This window comes from Numida meleagris, chromosome 4 (assembly GCF_002078875.1).
Source record: "Numida meleagris isolate 19003 breed g44 Domestic line chromosome 4, NumMel1.0, whole genome shotgun sequence".
Classification (NCBI taxonomy): domain Eukaryota; kingdom Metazoa; phylum Chordata; class Aves; order Galliformes; family Numididae; genus Numida; species Numida meleagris.
The window spans coordinates 40,070,961-40,091,391 of record NC_034412.1 but is presented as its reverse complement, the minus strand read 5'-3'; the positions used below and the strand labels follow the sequence as shown (position 1 = coordinate 40,091,391).

Sequence of the window (20,431 nt, the reverse complement as noted above, 5' to 3'; positions counted from 1 at the left end):
GGTTCGCGTCCCCGGCGCTGCGGGATCGCGTCCCCGGCGAGGGGCGGGCGCCCGGTTCCCTTTGTCCGCGCCGCCCGGGGCCGCCGCCGCCCGGCCGGCCCGGAGATGGGCAGCGAGGCGCTGCGGCTGTTCCGGCAGCTGAACCTCCACCTGGAGCTGGAGGGCCGCTTCCAGCCCCGCGAGAGGGGGCTCAGCCTCATCGAGTGCGCGGCTGAGGTGAGGGGCCGGCGGGCGGGGGGCTGTCGGACCGATGGGGCGAGCCTGACGCTCATCTGTTGGGTTTGACGGCTCCTCCTAGCTCCTTGACTGGCAGGGAGGGGAGTAAGCTGGCTTTGGTCACCTGTTTCCTAAGGCTGGGACTCACTGTGTGTACAGCCGTGAGAATCCTCATCTGATGAGGCGTGTGTGCCCGGCGGTGTGGATGTGCTGGGTATTGCACCAGTGGGGATGGGACCTGGGACTGGAATCTGTGCACCTTGGGGCTGTTCCGAGCCTCAAGTGTGTTAACTGAAGTTTTCTGAAGTCAAAAGAAAGTAATAGAAAGCATTTAAGGGCAGGTAAAAAAAAAAAAGCTTACCTTTGACCTGAGTTAAACTGGGGGTGTTGACAGTCCCCATTGTCACTGCTATTACACTTTGACTTTTCTTGCCGTAGAATGAAAACACTCTGTGTCCGAGACAAAGGAATGCCAAGGTGGAAGATCTCTGGAGTCTGACCAACTTCTTTGGTTTTGCAACTGAAACATTTGTTTTGGCTGTTAACATCCTGGACAGATTCTTGGCTCTTATGAAGGTATTCTGGGGGAAGAGCACCTGCTATAGCATCACTAGGAACTTAAAGGTTCTATCTGAACTTTCCTTTTGGCAGAAGGGGGAAAAGTTGCGAACTAAGGGAGATCTGTGGTTATTTAATTGTTTTATACTGTTGACCGGGTGCTTCTGTGTAAGGTTTGATGTCAAGAGCAGTTGTTGCATGAAATATTAACTTATATTGTGGTGATATATTAAATTCTTTCTAATGGCTTCATCTTGTCTTTGAAGATGAGTAGCAGCACAGCTTGTTTGCCCCACTAAGTCGGTAGCCTTTGCCAGGTAGTTGTAGAAGACCAAGAAACCAGGAGTTAATGAAGAACAAAATAAGCAATTTGTGTTTAAAAACTTGCAGGTACTGTGCCAAAGCTTAGCTTAGAGTGGGATCTAATGCCAAAAGATAATTTTCTGGTTATTCTTTTGTTTGCACTGCTTTGTGGCAGACAATTTCAACAGAAATCAGTTGCCAATTATGAAGCTGTCAAAAAAAAAAAGCCTGAAGTTCTCTGGTCTGACAGTCTTCCAGGTTTCGTGAAATACTGTCCTCTTACATGACAGAATAGCAGAGGTAGGAGTGAGCTGTGGGGGGCTAGGACTGCCTGGAACAAGCTCAGACCGGATTTGTGTAGGCTTTACAAGAGGGTTGGTGAGCACTGCCGTTTGGAGAAGTGAGGTACTACAGTTCTCATCGTAATTTCTTTGTAGTATAGCGATGAGGAACAACTTCAGTAGAGGGTGCTCGGCTGTTGAACTTTCCTTCAATTTGCCTGTAACAGATTGATACTGATGGATTGGCTGTGTCAGCTGTGTTGTGGTGGAACTTAAGTGGTAAAACTAGTGATTAGATGAGGTGTTTGAGATGACTGCTGTCAGGTTTAGATGAGGAACTAAACCTCTCTGTTGAAGTGCAAATATTTCAAAATTACTCACCTAGGCTGGGTGAGCTGTTTATTTCCCTGTTTGATAAGCATAGCATGTATGGGTGGGAGGTACTCAGTGTTTCTTATTTTTTAGGTGAAACCGAAGCATTTATCATGTATTGGAGTTTGTTGTTTTCAACTGGCTGCCCGAGTGGTTGAAGAGGAATGCAATATCCCATCTGCTCATGAGATTATCCGAATCAGCCAATGTAAATGCACTGTGTCCGACCTGAAACGGATGGAAAAGATAATTTCAGAAAAGTTGCACTTTGAATTTAAAGCTACTACTGCCTTAACCTTCTTGCACTTGTACCATACTATTGTACTCTGTCATACCTCAGAAAGGTGAGTTGAATTGCATGTTGATGTTCAGTGTCTTTGCAAAGGCCTTTTTCTCTTTGGCTGCATTTTAAAATGTTGGCTGAAGAGAAGGCTACTCCTTGTGACTTCCTGACACGTTAATGCTTGTTGTTATGAATGCTGCTTCTCTTGGGTGTCTTACAGGAAAGAAATACTGAATCTTGACAAATTGGAAGCACAGCTAAAAGCTTGCAACTGTCGTCTTGTCTTTTCGAAAGCAAAAGTAAGTAACAGTAGCTTTTCTTTCACTTCCATTTAGGCTTCAATTAATGTATGCTGAGCAGCATTTTTTTTGTCCTTCTAGCCTTCTGTCTTGGCCTTGTGCCTTCTCACTCTTGAAGTTCAATCTTTGAAATCTGTTGAGCTGTTTGAGATACTTCTGCGTGTTCAAAAGCATTCAAAGGTAAATATTTTTGGGTTAATTTTGCAGTTGTTGGGAGTGGTATGGCTAATGTTTGGTGTTACATTTAAGGCACCTCTGTCAGTGTACAGTCTTCAGCAGGTAGTGTTTGGCATCAGCTAAAACAAGCAATGAAACAGGCCTTTGAGCATGTCTGAAACTCTGTTTCATTGGTAGAATGCCAAATACAAGTAACTGCTGCTTAATAGCGAATGAGGTCAAGTAGTCATTTCTCACTGCTAAATCTTGGCAACTACCTGGTGTGTAGAAGGATTATAGCTTAAAAACTAGGTTAAATGTGTAAAATGAGAAGTGCTAATCTAATACACAACGCATGTTCTAACAGGCAGCTGATTTAACTTGTTCTAGAGAGGCTTCCACTCCATTTATATGACCAAAATGTCTGCTGGGCTGGTTCTTTTTGCCCAAGTAACTGGCAGAATTTATAGCTTCTAGCTGCATGTTATAACTGACTGTAGTCTAAAATGGGTTTGCCAGTGCTGTAATCAAATTGAACTAACCCAATGCCTTGGGGGATGGAAGTAGTTTCTTAAAGCATTCTATAAAGATGGCATTATCACATGGCAGTAAAACATCTCCATGTAGGACTCTCTTACGCTGTCTTCTGTTAGTTTTGCTGTATGGCATTAGTATAAAGTTCTCAGAATGCTTTTGGTCTCCATTAAACAGCAGTTATTTTTCATTTGGAAATGATGAAAACCTTGACAACCGCTGACAGGCCAACTGTTACTCAAACTTAGACATAGGCATTTCTAGGAGGTGTATAGGAGTTCACCTTCAAAAGCAGTAAAGCTCTGAAAGTTCAGACTCTTCTTCATGAAGTCATTTTCTTAAGGTGAAGTGGAGGGAGTGGCTATATTTTTATATAATATAGTAAATGGGTTGTTTTTCACTTTCAGATAAGTGATTGTGACCTGCTTTACTGGAGGGAACTGGTCTCAAAATGCCTGGCAGATTATTCTTCTCCTGAATGTTGCAAACCTGATCATAAAAAGCTAGTTTGGATTGTTTCAAGGCGCACAGCCCAGAATCTACAGAACAGTTACTACAGTGTTCCTGAGTTGCCAACGATACCAGAGGGTGGCTGTTTCAATGAAAGTGAAAGGTTGGTAAAACTTTCCAGGCATTTAACTTGGGGAGTGTTCTCATTATCTGGAAATGCTAATCTGTCCTGCTGTTCTTTATAGCGAAGACTCCTGCGAAGATATGAGCAGTGGAGAAGAAAGCCTTAGCAGTTCTCCTCCTAGTGATCTGGAAGGCACCTTCTTCTTTGAACTCAAGCCTAAAACAAAGTGGCAAACTGTTAATTCTCAGTCTTTGCATTAAGTCTTGATTGTAGTAGGTTAAGATTTTTAATGCACCCTAGTCTTTTGGCAATAATAAATGAGATGGTGGTATTCCTTAAACTGTTTGTATTAAGGCAAGAGCTGCTGTGATACAACAATGCTTTGAGTGTCTGCCTTGTGGTTTGTGTTGTAATTTTCAAGGGAAAACTTCCATTCAGGTCTCATTTTAGCAAAAAAAAAAAGTTGATGTCTGGTTTTGTTGTCACTGGGGATAAATGCAGTCCTGTACCTGGTGTTCCTCGATGCTTAGCAGCTAAACGTAAGCAGCAGAGTGTCAGGGCAGCAGTGAAAGCTGATGGCTTACTGGTCTGCTTAAACAGGTGAACAAGATTGAGGAAAGTAGGGTTTTTTCTTCCTTTGACATTGATTCTTGCCTGGAACACTGTCTAGTTTTTGGCCCCAGATATTGGTCACTTGTTCCAATCTGCCATGGAGCTGCCAGGATGCTCAAGCCATGTGGGGCACAGTGCCTGCAAGGAGAGGTTGAGGCAAGTGTGGGCTTAATGCAGCTTGGCAAAGTGGGCGTGTGGTAAGATTGAACAGTGGCCTTCCAGTATATAAGAGAAGGTTGCTGAGAAGATTATTTCAGGGTTTTTAACTGAAATGCATGGAGCAAGAATGAGCAATGCCATGTATAAATTGAAATAGGCGTCTTTCAGTTAAAGCAATGGAGAATTTGTTCCCTGGGTACGGTCAAGCATGGAACGGACTAAGAAGGGCTGTGTAGTCTTTGTACTAGGAGGTTTTTGGGATTCGATGTGACAGAACCTTGAGTGGCAAGATCAAAATTCAGTATTGGTGCTCCTTGGAGCAGGAGATCAGCACAGAGCCCCTCCTGTGAGGGTCCCTCCACTCTTCAGTGTTTTGTGGTTAAATCACATTGAGTAGGTTATGTGGAATTACATGCATACATAGTACCATGCTGAAGTGACGCTTCACTGTCAAATGGGCCTTTTGAATACTGAAACTGCTTTAACACTTCATGTGCTGTGCTCCTTTTCAGCAGGTTCTTGTGTATTTCAAGTGTTTCTTATTTAAAGCTTAGTTTTTCATAAACTTCAGGAATCCCTGTTGTGAACTGAGTGTGCATGGCAGGAGTGGAAGTTTCTAGTCAAAAGTTTTGACTAAAAACGATAGTATGAAGCGTGACAGGGCTTACTTCTCATATATTCTTTAATACAAATTAGCTTATGCTGAAACCCACAGTGTGTTTAGACTTAGTGTTAACATGTTGGTCCATACTATTAGCTTAGACTTATTGACACAGTAAATCTTGATATGTCTACATTCCTTTTAATATTTAACCCTTGTAGTTTATTTCAGTATATTCATATTATTGATTGAGTCATAATCAGACTTGTTTGCATGCTTGTGTGAAGCAGTTAGTGCAGGAAAAGTTGATATTATGCAGTAATATCAGGTAAATGTGATGTTGATGAAGTAGTTAATGTAATGGTTTTTTTGAACTTCTTATCAAAGCACACAAACTGAAGTGTGACTGCATTTCTCTGTACTGAGAATATGGCTAGGTAGTAAGCGGATGAATTAACTCAGAATAATGGTGTGAAGTGCGGTGGTGCCAAAGTAGAAATGAAGGAGCAAATTAAAGGCTGTTTTGTGGATGTAAGAATTGTTTTAGAAGATGAGCAGTGCCGTAAGTTTGTAACTGTTACATGATTTCAGTTTTATAAAAATACAAAAAGTTTACAAAAAATGTAAATAAAAATGTAAATTTAAAAAATGTACAGAAAAAAAATTTAAAACAAAAAAATGAGCAGAAAATACTGTATTTTTTTACCTTGTATGTAACTTTTTGTAGTTACGTTGCATGTAGATATTAATTTATTGTGTACTCTGTATGATACAAATACTGTACACTCAAACTTCTTACTGCAAGTCTGTACTTGGAAGCTCACTTCTGAAGTAGAGTACCTTGACTGTGTAATAAATCTACTGGGTCTTCTTTCACTTAAGAACAAAAATAAATTGCTGTATTTGTTAATTGCCATGAGTTAGTTGGTTGAACTTGGAGCGTATTTTGCTTGCTTTCTTCTTTGCTGTTCAACTTGTGTAGCATCCAAGCTGCTGCTTGGGTCCTCCAAAAGCTTTGATAAGTTCTTTGCAAAGAAAAATGTCTTGTGTGCGCAGCTTCCTGCTGGATGTGAGCTTTTCTCAGCTTTGCTGTCAGTTTTGAAAGCTGCTGTGAGGTGTTCTCTACTTATCCACCCAGCTGCAGCTCAGCTCTGCTGTAGTGCTGGGATAAGTTTTGCAAATGGTCTGTTTCCGCATCTGGCAAATGGGATCTCCCATTAGAAGTCAAGTTCAGATTCATTATAGGCTAAGTGTTCTGGGTTTTGCTGGATTCATGCTTGCAGCTATTCCCAGTCTTCTGGATGAAGCTTGGTCTCTGGATGCTTCTGCACTTCTGCAATCAAAAATACCTATAATCGTTCCTTTAAAAAAAAAAACACCTTAAACAATTTCCCTCCCATTTTGCCTATCTTAGGAAATATTTCCAGTGTCTTTCCCAAAATAATGGGTAAGAGGCCCTAAGTGGCTCTTGCTGGAAGAACTGAAAGAGGGAGCCAAGATCTTGACCTGCTGAGATGGCTCAAAGCATCACCATAGGCTGTGCCTTGAAGCTTGATGCGGGTCTTCCTCTTGTCTTCGTCCTTTTCTTTCTTGTGTGAGAGATGGAGAAACAGAAGTGTTCCTTCTGCCAGGGCAGCTTGTTCTCCACCTCTAAATGCTGCGGGGGGTGAGGAGGGAGACAAACACTCCAGGGTCATGCAGTATTGGGGCTCTATGTGGCTAGGATCTGGAGAAAAATAGGATGCTTATTGGCAACGTGTGTGGGAAGAATAGGGCTGGTGCTACTGATAAAACAATCCACTGAGAGTAATAACAGCAATTCTCTGGTTCTTCATGACCTTCAGAGTTACTTCTTAAACTACAGGAGCACACTGAGACTTCTCACGTATGATAGATGAGGAACAGACACCTGCTATCTCTGAAACAGCTCCATATGAAATTCTTTTCCATGTTCTGTAGCTTGCATGCACCACTAAAAGCCAATTACATAATGGAACCGTTCATCTTGGCAAAGCTCTTTGTAATGCTTGGAGCTTCCTTGCTGTCAGATGTGACCGCTTTGAACATGAAAGCTGCTGCAGCAAACGTGTTCAGCTCCTGCTTCAAAGATGCTCACTCAGGTCGCTTCAGTACAGCAAGCGCCTTGCTTGGAAGCTGGCAGATCATGCACATGGCATGTAGGTGAGCTGTTGTGAGTGCAGGAGGCCACAGGCCCTTTGTTGACAACAGCTTATGAGATTGGTCTGTTTAAAAAAGCTTGAGGTGTGCCATACAACAGCTTTCAAGTTGGCCCCCAGAATGAGAAGAAATTTGCTTGTGAATGTTACTAGGCTTACTTCTGTGGTTTGATGATTTGGGCATCACTTTGATTTTGCTGGGTCAGATAGATGTGTATCCCTAAAAGGAGGTTTGCCTGGCTTTGTTCAAAGAATGGGGCTTTTGGTGGTTGGTCTATTTTTAACAGCAGAGCTATGTGTAGTTTTTAAATGCTGTTTTAGGCTTTCTTGCACCAGGTGAAGCTTTGAATGCTCTCCATCTCAAAGGTTTAGATGCAGTCTCATTTTCCGAACTGCACTATCACTAGGGCAGGTCTGGGTGGGAGCAAAAGGCTGAAAGGAAATGTTTCTGTGCAAAAGGCATCGCAATAGGACAGCTTCTGGCTGTGCAGTTTCTGTATGAGCTCCAAGACGTTCCTCTGTTCACAAAGCCTTCAGCTTTTGTGAAATAGTGTTTTGCCTAACCTACGTCAAGTGTAGAGCTGACAGTTCTCATCAGTTGTGGATCAGACTGGTTTCTGATGAGATCTCACACTATCACACTCCTCACCTTTCAAACCCGCTCTCCTGTGGCTTGAAGTGGGCCACAAGGAATTAGTAGTGGAACGGTTTCTATTCTAGTGAATTGTCACCCAATAATTAATAACGATAATGGGCTTTGAAACAGGAAACTCAAATTCTTTACCACACAATTGAACGGCAAGCTACATGGAAGAGTGAAAACTTGCAGCATCAATCAGTATGTTCGGGCCCTGAACAGGGGCAAGGCTGTCAGATGAATGCCTGATTTCTGTGATACACATTAGCCTTTGAAGTTCGATGAAATGTGGAACACACTAGTGGTAAGAGCAGAAGCCAGCCTTGGCAGTTCTCCAATCAATGCACATTACATAGGGCCTTTAAAAAAGAAAACATTTCTGTTTCCATTTCCAAACAGTGTCTGACTTGTAGCTGCTGTATTCACTTCCCTTAAAACTTGATGCGCCTGAGACTGGCAAGTCACAAGGGATTTGAAGAGCTTAAGATACTGAAGGGATTTTAAGTCCCATTACTGCAGGGACCAGCAATTTGTGGCTCACAGAGCAAACTCTGTTTTGCAATGCACAAGAGTAGGGGTATGTTTTAGACACAAACAGCGATTTCACCATCACTGAATGACACCAGGAGCTGAGCAAAGCCTGTGCCAGTTGGTGTTGTTCAACTAAACTAAATACTTTCTCCTAGATGTCAAAAAGCATGGTTTGACTTATTGTCTCAACTGTCAAGTTTCCAGCTCTTGCTCTGAACTCCTGATTTATAAAAGCAATTCTGGATAAGCATCAAAATACAACTAAATGCCTAACATGTACTGACAAAACTGCTGTTACTAACTAGCTTAACGAAATGGCAGAATTGTTATTGCTCAAGCAGAACACCAAGTAGTGAAAACCAAGAATAGTTAGAGCTGAAGGTAAGAATATAAGATGTTGGCTGGGACAGATGGACGGAACTGAAATTTATCAGCATGTAATGATAATATTAGAATAGAAGTTGCTAGACAGTCTTAACTATGTTCTTCATCTACTATGTATCATATGAGCAAATAATCAGTATTTGTCTTACAGTACACATTGCAGCTGTGTTGTGTCACAGCCTCATTTTATGGCTTAAGCCTTTAGCAATCTAGTGTAGTGCATATACTAAAGGAAGAAAGTTGCCATAACAACCGAATGAAATCAATTAGAGTAATAAGCAATTAAAATATCATTCTTAATGTTGCATAAACATAACATTTTGCTCATGAATTATTAGCAATCATGCCTCTAGACCTGTATGTTCTGTTCCCGATTTGCAATCTCAACAGTTTTTGAATTAATGAAGCATTTCATTTCTCCTTCAAAGAGTGCTGGTGGGTTTTTTTGGCGGCAGTGACTATGTCTTCATCAGAGATGTAAACACTATTAAAATACCTAAATGAAGGAAGCATTCATGATGGGATTTCCAGAGCACTTGGTGCTGGCTTCATTCCCATCCAGTGAAGTCAATGGGAGAAGATGGTGAGAAACCTTATCCTAGACTTAGAAAGGCAAATTCAGCTCCTTGTTCTGTCTCACGCTTCCTCCTTGACCTTCTGTGCATTACGGAATCTCTCACTTCCTCTGTTCCTCCTCAGTAGAACAAAGATAGGAATAGCTCCCCACTGGATATCTGTTGTCAAGGATAAATAAGCTGAAAACAGAACTACAAAGCTGTTGTGGAAAAGCAGCGTGCATAAGGGTCCAAGAGAGAGCAGAGCTTATTAATTTAGTGCGAATGGAATTAGGCCACCAGTTTCTTCCCAGTGGGGCATTTAGGTGCTCCTGTGTAAACACGTTTCAGGACAGGGGTTTACACTCGGCTATAATCCTGCCTTTGCCTTGCCTAGCAGGACTGGTGTGAAGGCTGATAGGTAACCTCAGTCTTTTAGTGTTTTGCAAGGACAGATACCCTGTGGCAGCAGGAAAGGTCCAGTGCTGTGGTTTCAAGGGTACTGTTTCTTCAACAGCCTTGCATGTACGCCTAGAGCTTCGCCCACTGTGCATTACACGTGCGCCAAGATAATGAGGGGCTGTTCAAGTTATGCAACAGCTGACATGCAACATCTCTGTTTACTTTACAAAGGCCTGTATGCTTGTTCTCTGAGAATTTCATGTGGCTGGGGGTACATTTTTTCAAAGGTTAACCCATGTCTCCAAAGAACTTTGGAAAGCATTACTGTGGTCTGCATTTGTCTTCTTGTGTTCAGTGGCTGAGCCAGGGATCTGTGGACTGTTCTTCATCCAGAGCTCGAACATTAACTGTTAAGGGGCAAAAGGAAAAGGACTTGAGGTGAACTCTGTTCCTGGCATCCTGTCATGCCAAGATTACAAAAGGAACAGCCAGTAGCCTCATCATTTGTGCTGCAGATGATAAGAAGCCAGGTGCAGCTGGCATGCCAACCCCTTGCCCAAGATATTTGCATGTTGTCAGAAGAATAGGACAGCGAAACTGGTCTGTAAAAAAGAGCCAAGTAGCACACTTCTCTCCTGGGAATGCCATTTTTCCAATTCAGCTGTGCTTTCATGTGAGAATCACTGTCTAGTGCATCCAGAGGTCATCTGCCTTCTGTCCTTTGCTTTCCTGAGCTTGGATTGTTTTAGGAGATATAACCCCACTATATTTTGCCTGTCTGGCCAGTTGGGCCACACACTCTCAGTGCTATCATTGCAAAATAAGGCAGCTACTTACATGAGCTGTGCAATCAAAGATGGCTCAGAAGCAGGAATTTGTTGTTGCTCTGTCAGGATGTGTACTTTTGTTGCCTCCACAAGCTCCCATTATCACTGGATAGCTGATGTAGTAGTATTCCTTAGAGCCCAAATTAGGGACTCTCACTCCTGTACCCCAAGCTCACTAAATCCTCCTGAGTTCTCGGTGAATTGTTTTCTTTAACATCAAGCATGTGATGGTGATGAATGACACACATTGCTCTGACTTGTACCCATGTATACTCTGTGGCTGTTAATGCTTACTAAATTCAGGGTTTCTTTTTCAAAGGATAAAAAAGTGCACTTTCTCCACCCAAGCGGAGAGGAATGTACAATCATAAACGCATTGAGCAGTCGTTCATAGTTAGCTGACTGCTAGACAGCTACTTGCTCTGTATGTCTATCATTAGGATGGGAGATGCCGTTGCCCAAGGCACATCAAACAGGGGATGCGCTCTGAGAGCAATGTGTGGTGTGAACGTGGGGCAGGAAGGGGGCTGCCATCTGGGGGTGTGGGTCTGGGTCCTGAGATTGTCTTGTCTGGATGAAAAAACAGTGCATGCCTGACGGATTTGCTCAAAAGTATGGCCAGAAATAAATATAGTTTTCTTTTATTTCTCTGTTTTTGAACAAGGTAGCTATAGTATTGATACTGGGACTGCCTAAAGCCATTCTTCATTTATTTTACTTTCCCAGTGCTTGATATTAAGGACAATTTAGGAGTAGCTAGCAAAGACTGTGTTACTCCATTCCTATGAGCAGGATGTGGTCTGTCCTTAAAGCGTATACTGCTCCTTGAATACCCAAGTTGGGGTAACGCACTTCCACATTAGTTCAACATTACTTGTCTCAAGAGCTGGTAAGACAAGTCTTACCCTATAGGGGTTCAGCTTACTGGTGCCTCATTTGGGAAATGAGAATATTTCCCCGTTATCTTTTTTGTTGTCATTGTTAGCGTGTTGCTGTAGTGTATCCAGTTACCATTTGCACTTAGCAACAGTAAATTCTCACCTGATATCTTCAGATACTGCTAAAATACAAAAGCTCACTATAATTAATGTTTGTTTTGCTGGCTATAATACTCTGAGGTTTCTTATCTTCTCATCTGCTAGCTGATTTAATAAACAATTTCTGTGGTACTGCTTAGCACTATTCTCAGGTCTCTGGCATGAATACAGATCAATTCCTTCTGGGGAAATAACAGTGGCTTTAATTTCCACTGGTGTCTGATCTCTGTGACGGTACCTCTGCTCCTCCGCTTTCTCCTGGCAGTACCACTTAACTCCTGAATGCTGACAGTTAAGAATAATCCTTCAGCTTTTCTTTTCTGGACTGATTTAGCACCAAAGATTTTAGCCCACAGCTCTTGGCAACGTGTCATTGTGCACCCTCCACTGATGGCCTCCTCCATCTTTAAGCTGTCGCTGCAGCTCAGGGCACCATGTTGGGAGCGCCAGGGGTGGTAGAGCCATCGGTGCGAGTGTGTCAAGGACACGAGCCATGTGCGAGGCCTTTCTGTGCACATCAGCGGTCTGGAGGGAGATCCTGGTATCTGGTATTTCAAAGGGCCCTTGGGGTGAGAAGGAAGCCAGTAAGTACATGCTGCAGCCCTGAAGAGGCCCGAGCTTTGCAGCATATCCTGAGGGGGACAGAGGGTATCCTTTGTGCCATTTCTTGCTGTCATCTCAGAGTAGCAGGTGGGAATTGACACTGAATTCTCTTGTAAAATCTCTCAATCCTTTCATTCTTTCCAATTTTTTTTTTCTTTTGACATTGGAAGGAGAGTGCAGAACTCTTTTCTGTATATAACTTTCAGCCCTCAGAGTTAAATCCACACTAGCTCTGGTCACAAATCATTTTTTCCTTTACTGAGGTTCCAACTTATATGTTGTTGGTTCCTTTAGATCTTTTCAGTCTAAGTCTTTATACTCTGTGGAGTGTGAAGCATTTAGGTCTGTGCTGGCTGTGGCTTGATGTTGCTGCTCTGTGCTGAGACTATGTCTTTTGGCATTATTTCTTCAGCTGTTAAGAGGATTTTATTTTTTCTTTTTCAATAAGTGGTTGTAGGCAACAACGGTGTGTATCTGGAACTTATCCCTCAAACAATGACCTGCGTGTCTTACATGACACAAAAGGCAAATAGAATGCTTTGTGAAATGTATCTCCTCTTGGAGGCGTTCAGTTGTCAGCACAGGAGTTCAAAGCTGCTATTAGCTTCTTCAAGTAGCTAATAGCAGCGCACATTTTTCTGTTCTTCTTGTCTGTGCTTCAAACCTGACCTCGAGGCTATTTGTTGAGAAGTGTGTTTATACCATGGAAATTTACCCAGCCGAGTAAAGCCACTTGCCTGTTTGGTTGGAAAACCCCTCGCATCTGCACACAAAACTTATCCTGGTAGTTCGCAAGACAAGCAGTTCTGTATGAGAGCAGCTGCACATCCCTGGGCTCTCAGTATCACATGCGTCAGGCTCACTCTGGTAGCATCATGGTGCCTACAGAATGGCCCAAGGACCTAACTAATCCTTGTGTTACTGTACCATTCAAGGATAACCAAGGTTCATTGCTTCTGGAGAAGCTGAGCCAAAAAGGGGAGGTAAGTAAGTGCTGAGAGGGAGTTACTCTTGCAATAGTTTGTGTAACAAATTCACAATAATTTAAGCCTGGAACAAGGCCAGCATTGCCTCTATCAATCCACCTTCCTTAGATCCTGTGAACACTGAACTCGGGCTGGCATGTCACTGGCCTCCTCCAGCACTGACACAGACAGGGCTGAAATCGCACAGCTTGCTGCGTGAAGCACAGCGCTCCTTCAACATGACACATGCATGTTGTAACTCCCTGAAAAGCAGTGCTTTACTAGGACACAAAGTACCTAGCAGAGGAGACTTACAGAGCCTATTTGGATGTGAAACAGGAGCAGCATCTTTCACCTCTGTGCAGAGCACGATTTTCCCAGCAGCTGAACAGTTCCAGCTGCCCATGCTTCTCAAAGGAGTTGGAGAGATTCCTGAGCTCCACAGTTCACATTTACATCCGAGGGGCGACCACGAGGGAAAACTTCAGATACAAAATACCTAACTAACACCTGACTTTTGCAAATGCTGACATACGATCTTATCTTAGCCATAGGTTTTTGAAAATGAGTGAGCAAAACTGTCCTGCCTTACTGTAGGCTGAATTAAAACAAAAGCAGAATACTCCTGAAGTTCAGGAAGTCTCAAATTCAAATCTGCACTTTGAATCAGAGCTGGTCTTCTCATTTTCATTTCAGAAGAGGAAATATCCTGCAATAGTCAGAGCCAGGAGTGACATTCTCAGATAACAGATTCCTGCATGGCTGGAAAAAAAAAAGCGACAGAAACATTTGTTATTTATGTGTTAGTTAGATAATGACAATACACCTGCACTTGTCACAGGTGAGCCACCAGGCTCATCTGTTTCCATTATCGGCCTGTTTTCATTTGTCAGAAACCAAAGCTCAGAGGTAGGATTTGTAATTTTTTGTTGATCAACACAAGGGGTAATTGCTGATCAACAAACTCTTGCCAACATATACATTTGCTGCAACAGATGTAGCCCTGTGGGATCCTGCTGTTCCCTTAGCCGTAAAGGAAGTGAGCGAGACATACCATGTCTCACACTGCCCATGGTGTCTCCGTCTAGCCCCGTAAAGGAGCTGCTGTCTTTCTCCAGTTATTTTTCTGTCTCCCTGCCTTTTTGCAGGGCTCCTACAGGGAGATGGAGAGGCAAAGCCTCTGGGACCTGTGGTTATACGGGGAAGGAGGAGGGCTGAACATCTGTCACAAGCCTACAAAATAGTCTGTTGGGGGGCAGGGAGGGGGCGGGGTGTTGGAGAAGGGGCAAGGGGAAGCCATTAAGCTATCCCATTGTTTAAATTTAGAAGAGGGAGGTGTGGCTAATTTTTAAATAACAGCAACTAATTTAGGTCGGGTGGAAATGCATAGAGTCAAGACAAAGACTAGGGAAATAGCAGGGTTTTTTTTTTTCTTTTCTACTATCTGCAGTTGATAGGAAGTAGCAGGGAAGTGCTTTCCTGTAGAGAAGCCTGTTAGAGAAGAAATCGTAGGAAGATAATAGATGTTGAGGGAAATGATTTCTTAGCCGACTTCACACCAAATCTCTAGGGAGTGGAGGGCTTGATGGAAATCAGAGCTTTCTTGTGCTCAGCTTCATTAGCATTGGCAGAAGTGAAGCTTCCTCTGATGAAAATAACCTGCAAATAGGGAGAGCCGGGGGGAAGAGCCTGCCTGCCAGATAAATCATCCAGGACAGAGGTGTTTAAATTGCAGCCTGCAGGGCACCTGGAGCTCAACAAGCCTTTGCTTGTAGCCCACGAGAGAATTTTTTTTATGGAGGCATGGTGTTTGGGGGGTATTGCACTGCAGTTGAATTTTACCTGATCCAAGCCCGCTAATAAAGTCAGTGTCTCCAAACATGGTTATCCCTACAGTAGGGCTTTCCTAGCAAGGACTTCTGAAAGCTTTCTATAAGAATGAGCGTTATCTGTACTAAGTAAAATAAAGCCTCCTGAGGCTAGAAAGGAAAATAATCTCATGAAAGTCATATGTTTTATATTGTGGTTTCATTAACTTTTTCAGAGAATTGGCTTTAACAACGAATAAGGAAGTACTGAAGGCATTTTTTCTTGTTTAATATCTATTCCTTACTATGTTATTGTAAGGATGTTCTGTGTAGCCTGCCATGAAGCAGCATAAACAGGGAATTCTTGCAGTCTGCATCCTCTTAATCATGGTGAGGAAAAAGCAATCTCAGGGCTGCCTACATGTTGAAATGCCAACAAGTAGCAGAATTGTCTGCAGAGTCCCTTCGCCCTCAAGGCTGTGTAAAATGGGTCACTGTAATTGTGTAAGCAGAATAAAAGGAGAGAAGAACCCATTAATCCTGGGGGTTTTTGTTCCTGGAGCACAAATTTAATGTTAAACTACTTGAGGGATTGACACGTCCTAAAAGCTTTACTACAAGGAGAAGAGAGAGCAGAAGAGCGTAAAGAGACATTGTCTGCCTTGAACGAAGCAGTGCTTTACTGAGACAGCTGGGGATTTCTGGAAATGTGTTCCCACTTCACTAACACTCTGTGGAAGCAGTTTTCTAATGATAAAGGAAACTCATCATGCTCTTGTAGAGTTCCCTTAGCGTTCTGCCCTTGCTCTTCAGTGGAAAAGCCCAGAGTTACCTTACTCGTGGCTGGGAAGGTATGGCATAGCTCTGCTATCCCAGCATCTAGGATTACATGGTGGATTCTACAGTAAAGAGAAAACACATATCCTCCTCACAGGTCACGCAATTCTGCAAACTGACACATTGTTCAGAGCTTGTGAAGTTTAAGCCTGGAAACTGCTGCAGAAAAGGGATGATAGAAGACTGAAGGGAAGTAGTAACAGTGTAAATGTCATAAACTTGCTTCTGTCTTCTAATGAGCTCAGCCTTTTTACTCAGTGCTAATCACAAGAGAAATATACTAAAGTGAGCAGGTGCCTCACTCACCTTCCTTGCCTCCTAGATGGAAGTGCTCAGCGAGGGATTGGCAGCCTGCCTGAGCCCAGGTGGAGCCAGTCCCCACTGATTGCAAGAAGGCTGGTGACCATTTTGTTAGCAGAGAGGCCTCTAGGAACTGTGCTGCAAAAACACAGAGAGGTTAGGATTCTTGTTTCTTTTGTCCTTTTACAGCTGCTGATGGGAGTTGGACTTCAGTCCATGTGTACATGTGGTTTTTCCAATTGTTTTATCAGTACCTTTTGGTAGTGTTGCTATTGAACTTAAATAGAAATTCATTTATTGATGAGAGTATGCCTTAGTTCTGTCTTCTTCTTGATGCAAATGGAAGCTTCTCTTTGCACGGTGGGGGCCTTTCTTTCAGTTACCTGTTGTGAAGTGTGGGGGTAAGATGCTATGTGCTGCCCTTCAAACACAAATACATTGGCATCAATAAAATTTGATTGACAAATACTTGAATTGGAATTTGCCATTTGTGTAGACCTTTGTGACAGTGTGCAATTTAGAAGTTTTCTAAATGGTGGAAAAGACATTTCTGGGAAAAGGAGTCTGTTTTCCCTAATTACATTGAGAGAAGAGAAACACGCAGCAGTGAGGGCAACTTGTGTCTGTTCTGAGCCTGTAGCAATAGCCTCCTGAGTTGTTTCTGGCTTGTTCTTCCTGGACAGAGATATGCTATAACATGTTCTATTTGTCAAACAAGGTTTGGCTCAGACATGAACGTAGAGCAGTAAGAACGGAATGGAGGGAGGAAGGAGCAGAGCTGGTACATCTCAGGAAATGAGTGGCCAGGAACTGGAGAGGCTCACGTAGACAGTGTAGCCTCTAGGCCTCTCTAGATCTGAGCTCGAAAGATTTGCTGAATTTGCGGCTCCAAGGTGCCTAGGAATTGTAGGAATGTCTTCACCTTCATTTTAGAAGATTTTAAAAACAGGACCCCTTCAAGAGTTTGAAACTGCATCCTGTCAAAATAACACTCCCTTCACACTTCAGGGAGAGGACTATTGGCTGAAAGCACTGACTGACAAATACGCTGCGACCTCATTTTGGAGGAAACTTGGAAACTATCTGTGGCTTTTCTAACCAAATCTCGGGAGCTGAGGTCAGGAAGGGAGGGGAAAAGCAGTGTTCTTCCTTCTGAGTCATCTGAAAGCATAGGAAGGGCTCTCAGTGTTACCTTCAGAGGGCTGTAGCTATTTAAAAGGAACAGTAAGCCAGGAAAAAGGCTTACTGCACTGGACAGGGTCTTCTGGCTTTGGGGGATAAGCTAGAGGCCAGGATGTTTGGGCGCTGGAGGAGGGAAGAAGTTATGTATCTGCAAAATCTGTGTTCTGTTATTCTTGTTCCAGACTCCTGCTTTTCCTATATGAAGCATTTGGTGTGTTGTCTTTGAACTTAGTGAAGTTGTGTGCCTTAGTGAAAAGGATATGTCCAGAACAGAGGTTTTGGGTGAAGATGATGCTTTTGTATTAAGTACTTAAAACTTGAAGTAGCTTCACAAATATGCTAATACAGCTAGTGAATACATATTGCTGTTGTCATTGAGAGGTTGTGTACCAAACTGCTGGCAGGGTCCAGGCTCCATCCAGAGTGCGAAGGGGAAGTCATGTTTAACTTTCTTTGCCTTGTTTCTGGAAGAAACTACAGCTTCTTCCATACATTTCAAAGCAAAAATGAACTGTGAGAATTCCATTGCCTTTAGAGTACAGCAGGGTAGCTAGCCTTTCAGAAAAAGCAACCATATCTCAGTAGCAAAAATAATGCTGAGAAGCTGGGATTTTGTAAATAATAAATTCATTCAAGCTTGTATAACAGCCTTAAGAAGTCTGTTGTGTCCTGCGAAATGCTGTAAGGTGGACATCTCTGTGGCATTTCTGCATTGCAAGGTGGGGAAGAGGCTTCTGGCATCACAGTGGTAGGTGTGGGGGTATGAGCTAGCACACAGCTGACATTTTGCTTAAACCAGAGCTAGCTGGAGACCAGTTACTATGTAGATCTTCATGATTGTGTTGCTGCCTTGGGGAGTTAGGTTACAGCTCCATAGAGGGTTTTTTCCATAGGTGTGGTAGTGAACCAGGCTCCCACTCACAGGTTAGGCTGAGGTGAGGCAGGTTGGTGACTAACCCAGGAGATGGTGGGCAGGAAGATGTGAGTGTGGTGCTGCTTCTGTGAGTACCCTTCTAGCTCAAGCAAATCAGGAAATAGCTCCGCACCTCAGAATGTGAGGAAATACACAAGGAAATCTCAGATGAATAGGATGGATAGCCGTGGCCTTGTCTGTTAAGAGGTGGAAATAACTACTGCCTCTGTTTCTATCTGTCTGAGAGCTCAGGAGTGTGACACAGGGGTGTGACCAGACTTGGCCTTTGCCTCAGTTTGTCCCTGCTCATATCTTCTGGGGTAGAGGTATGCACAGGGGTGCATTTTTTCCATATCATACAGTACTCGCCTCCTGTAGTGTTGCTGATGTGGCTCATGATGATGATTTGAACTGATCCCACACCAGGGGAAAGAGCAAACAGTGAGCCACTTGCTTACGCCTGGTTTTTAGTTGTGGGTGTGCACTTGAATGCACTCCTGGGGCTGATACAGGAAGGAGTCCTTTAAATGGCATTGAGTTCTATGACCTTTACACTCTTCCCCAGGCTTGCTCAAGTCAGGTACAGAAAACACCTGGGATGAGGCGAGGCTCAGCATAGATCTGCTGTGAATCACCCTGTTGTGATGTTGCCTACTGCATGGTGTGACCTTCCTGTCCCATATGCTGAGTTCAGGGCAGATAAACATTGTTTGCCTTAGAATGACAAGGCGAAACTGCTGGGAGAGTCTATTTCAGTTGTGTACAAATGCTTGACAAGTATTGAAGCAGATAAGGCTTCCTGTGCAATAGGCTGAAGCATTGCTTAACCATTAGCTTGTTTTTGTTGGTTTTTTTTTTTTTTCCTCCAAGGCGCAAAAAATCCTGGCTTTTGAAGACATTCTCTATGAAGATGCATTTCTTCCACCCATGCTCGCTGTCTGCTCTTTGCACTATTCGGGGACAAATCTTTGTAACTGTCAGGGAATGAAGGACTTTGGAATAACTTAAAAGTTTCTTACAAGGCTCACAGACATAGCCATTAGGGTGATGATGCTTGCCTCTGCCTCCTTTGTCTTTCATCTCCGCAAGTCTTGCGCTGCAGGCTTATGCCTGTGTTACTGCTTAGTAAGTCAGCATCTAACATTGCACTGGTAGAAGTGTGTCTGTTGGAGAGCCCAAATGTGTGCTCTCCTGGCATTTAGACACAAATGCAGTGAAAGCTCTGCTCTGGCTCCCTGTGCCAGCTCTTTCCCCTCTGTCGCAAATCCTTAGACACTGCAGGATTTCTCTTATATACTTCACATTGGTTGCCAACGGTGCTAATAGGCTCTGGTAGTTTCCAGGTGTGCAGCTGAATGGTCACATGTCTCATCTTATGATTGTTTAAGGAATGGACTTTCCAGCTAGGAATATAGCCTGTATGGTTTATACAGAGAGAACAGGTGTTACACATGGAATAGCTTCTTCATTCTAGGTATATTCATAAGAAATCTCTCTGAACTGGGGTAAAACAGTCAGATAGAAAAGCAGCTCTGCTTTCCTTTTGGTGCTGATATGCCTGCCATGTCCAGTATCACAGCACGGGTCAGCAGCAGCAGTTCTTACAGCATACATTGCTTAGCCTTGCTGATTACAGTTAGGAGGCACAACTAGACTGATACTGTTTCAGGCTATGAATACAATAAATGTTGTTCTGGTGAACTCAGAGAGAACTCTGATATTTTAGGCTGCTAGCAAACTCACAAGTGCTGCCACAGTCACACGTGCAAAGGTTTCCAGTATACCAGCAAAGCAGGGTACTTTGAAGGGAAACCTGGATTTCAGAGCTCAAAGCAGTGCTGCCTGCAGCCCATCTGTGTCTGTCACTAGGGCTGTGTGTTAGCAGCAGGCTGTTTTTCCCTGCCTGTTTTATTACTCTGTAACCTTCAGCCAGCCCCACAGCAGTGCAGGGGAGAGAGGGCTTTTCTGTCTGCATATCCTTTTCATCTGTCAGGACAATTGCAGCTGTCTTCTTCAACCTTCCCTCAGAGGAAGGTCCCTGTATGTTGCTGTACATTCTGTGGGGGTCTGACAGGTATTTCTAGATTTCCAGCATGCCTCTGTGCCTCTCCCTCCCCCAAAACCTCCCCTAAACCTTGCTTTGCAGCAGAACATCAAGACAAGCCAGTTCCACAGGTTGCCACTGCTCCTGCCTGGGAGTTGAGCAAAGAGCTTTGAGCTGAGTGTAAGCAGTAAAAGGAGGGCTTCTTCCCCTCACCTCCCCTCCTTCCTTCCTTTTTTCGTTTCCCTTTCCGTAGCACTTAAGATGACATTAAAACATCACCCG

At 43.4% G+C, this 20,431-nt stretch overlaps 1 protein-coding gene across 1 annotated transcript; it reads left to right on the top strand.

The window, feature by feature from the left end:
• Positions 1–5,864, top strand: CCNG2 (cyclin G2). Its single transcript, XM_021396099.1, has 7 exons — positions 1–216; positions 655–792; positions 1,824–2,074; positions 2,234–2,312; positions 2,394–2,492; positions 3,410–3,615; positions 3,698–5,864. Exons 1-7 carry the CDS (start codon positions 106–108, stop codon positions 3,834–3,836), a joined length of 1,023 nt encoding a protein of 340 aa, XP_021251774.1. The 5' UTR covers positions 1–105; the 3' UTR covers positions 3,837–5,864.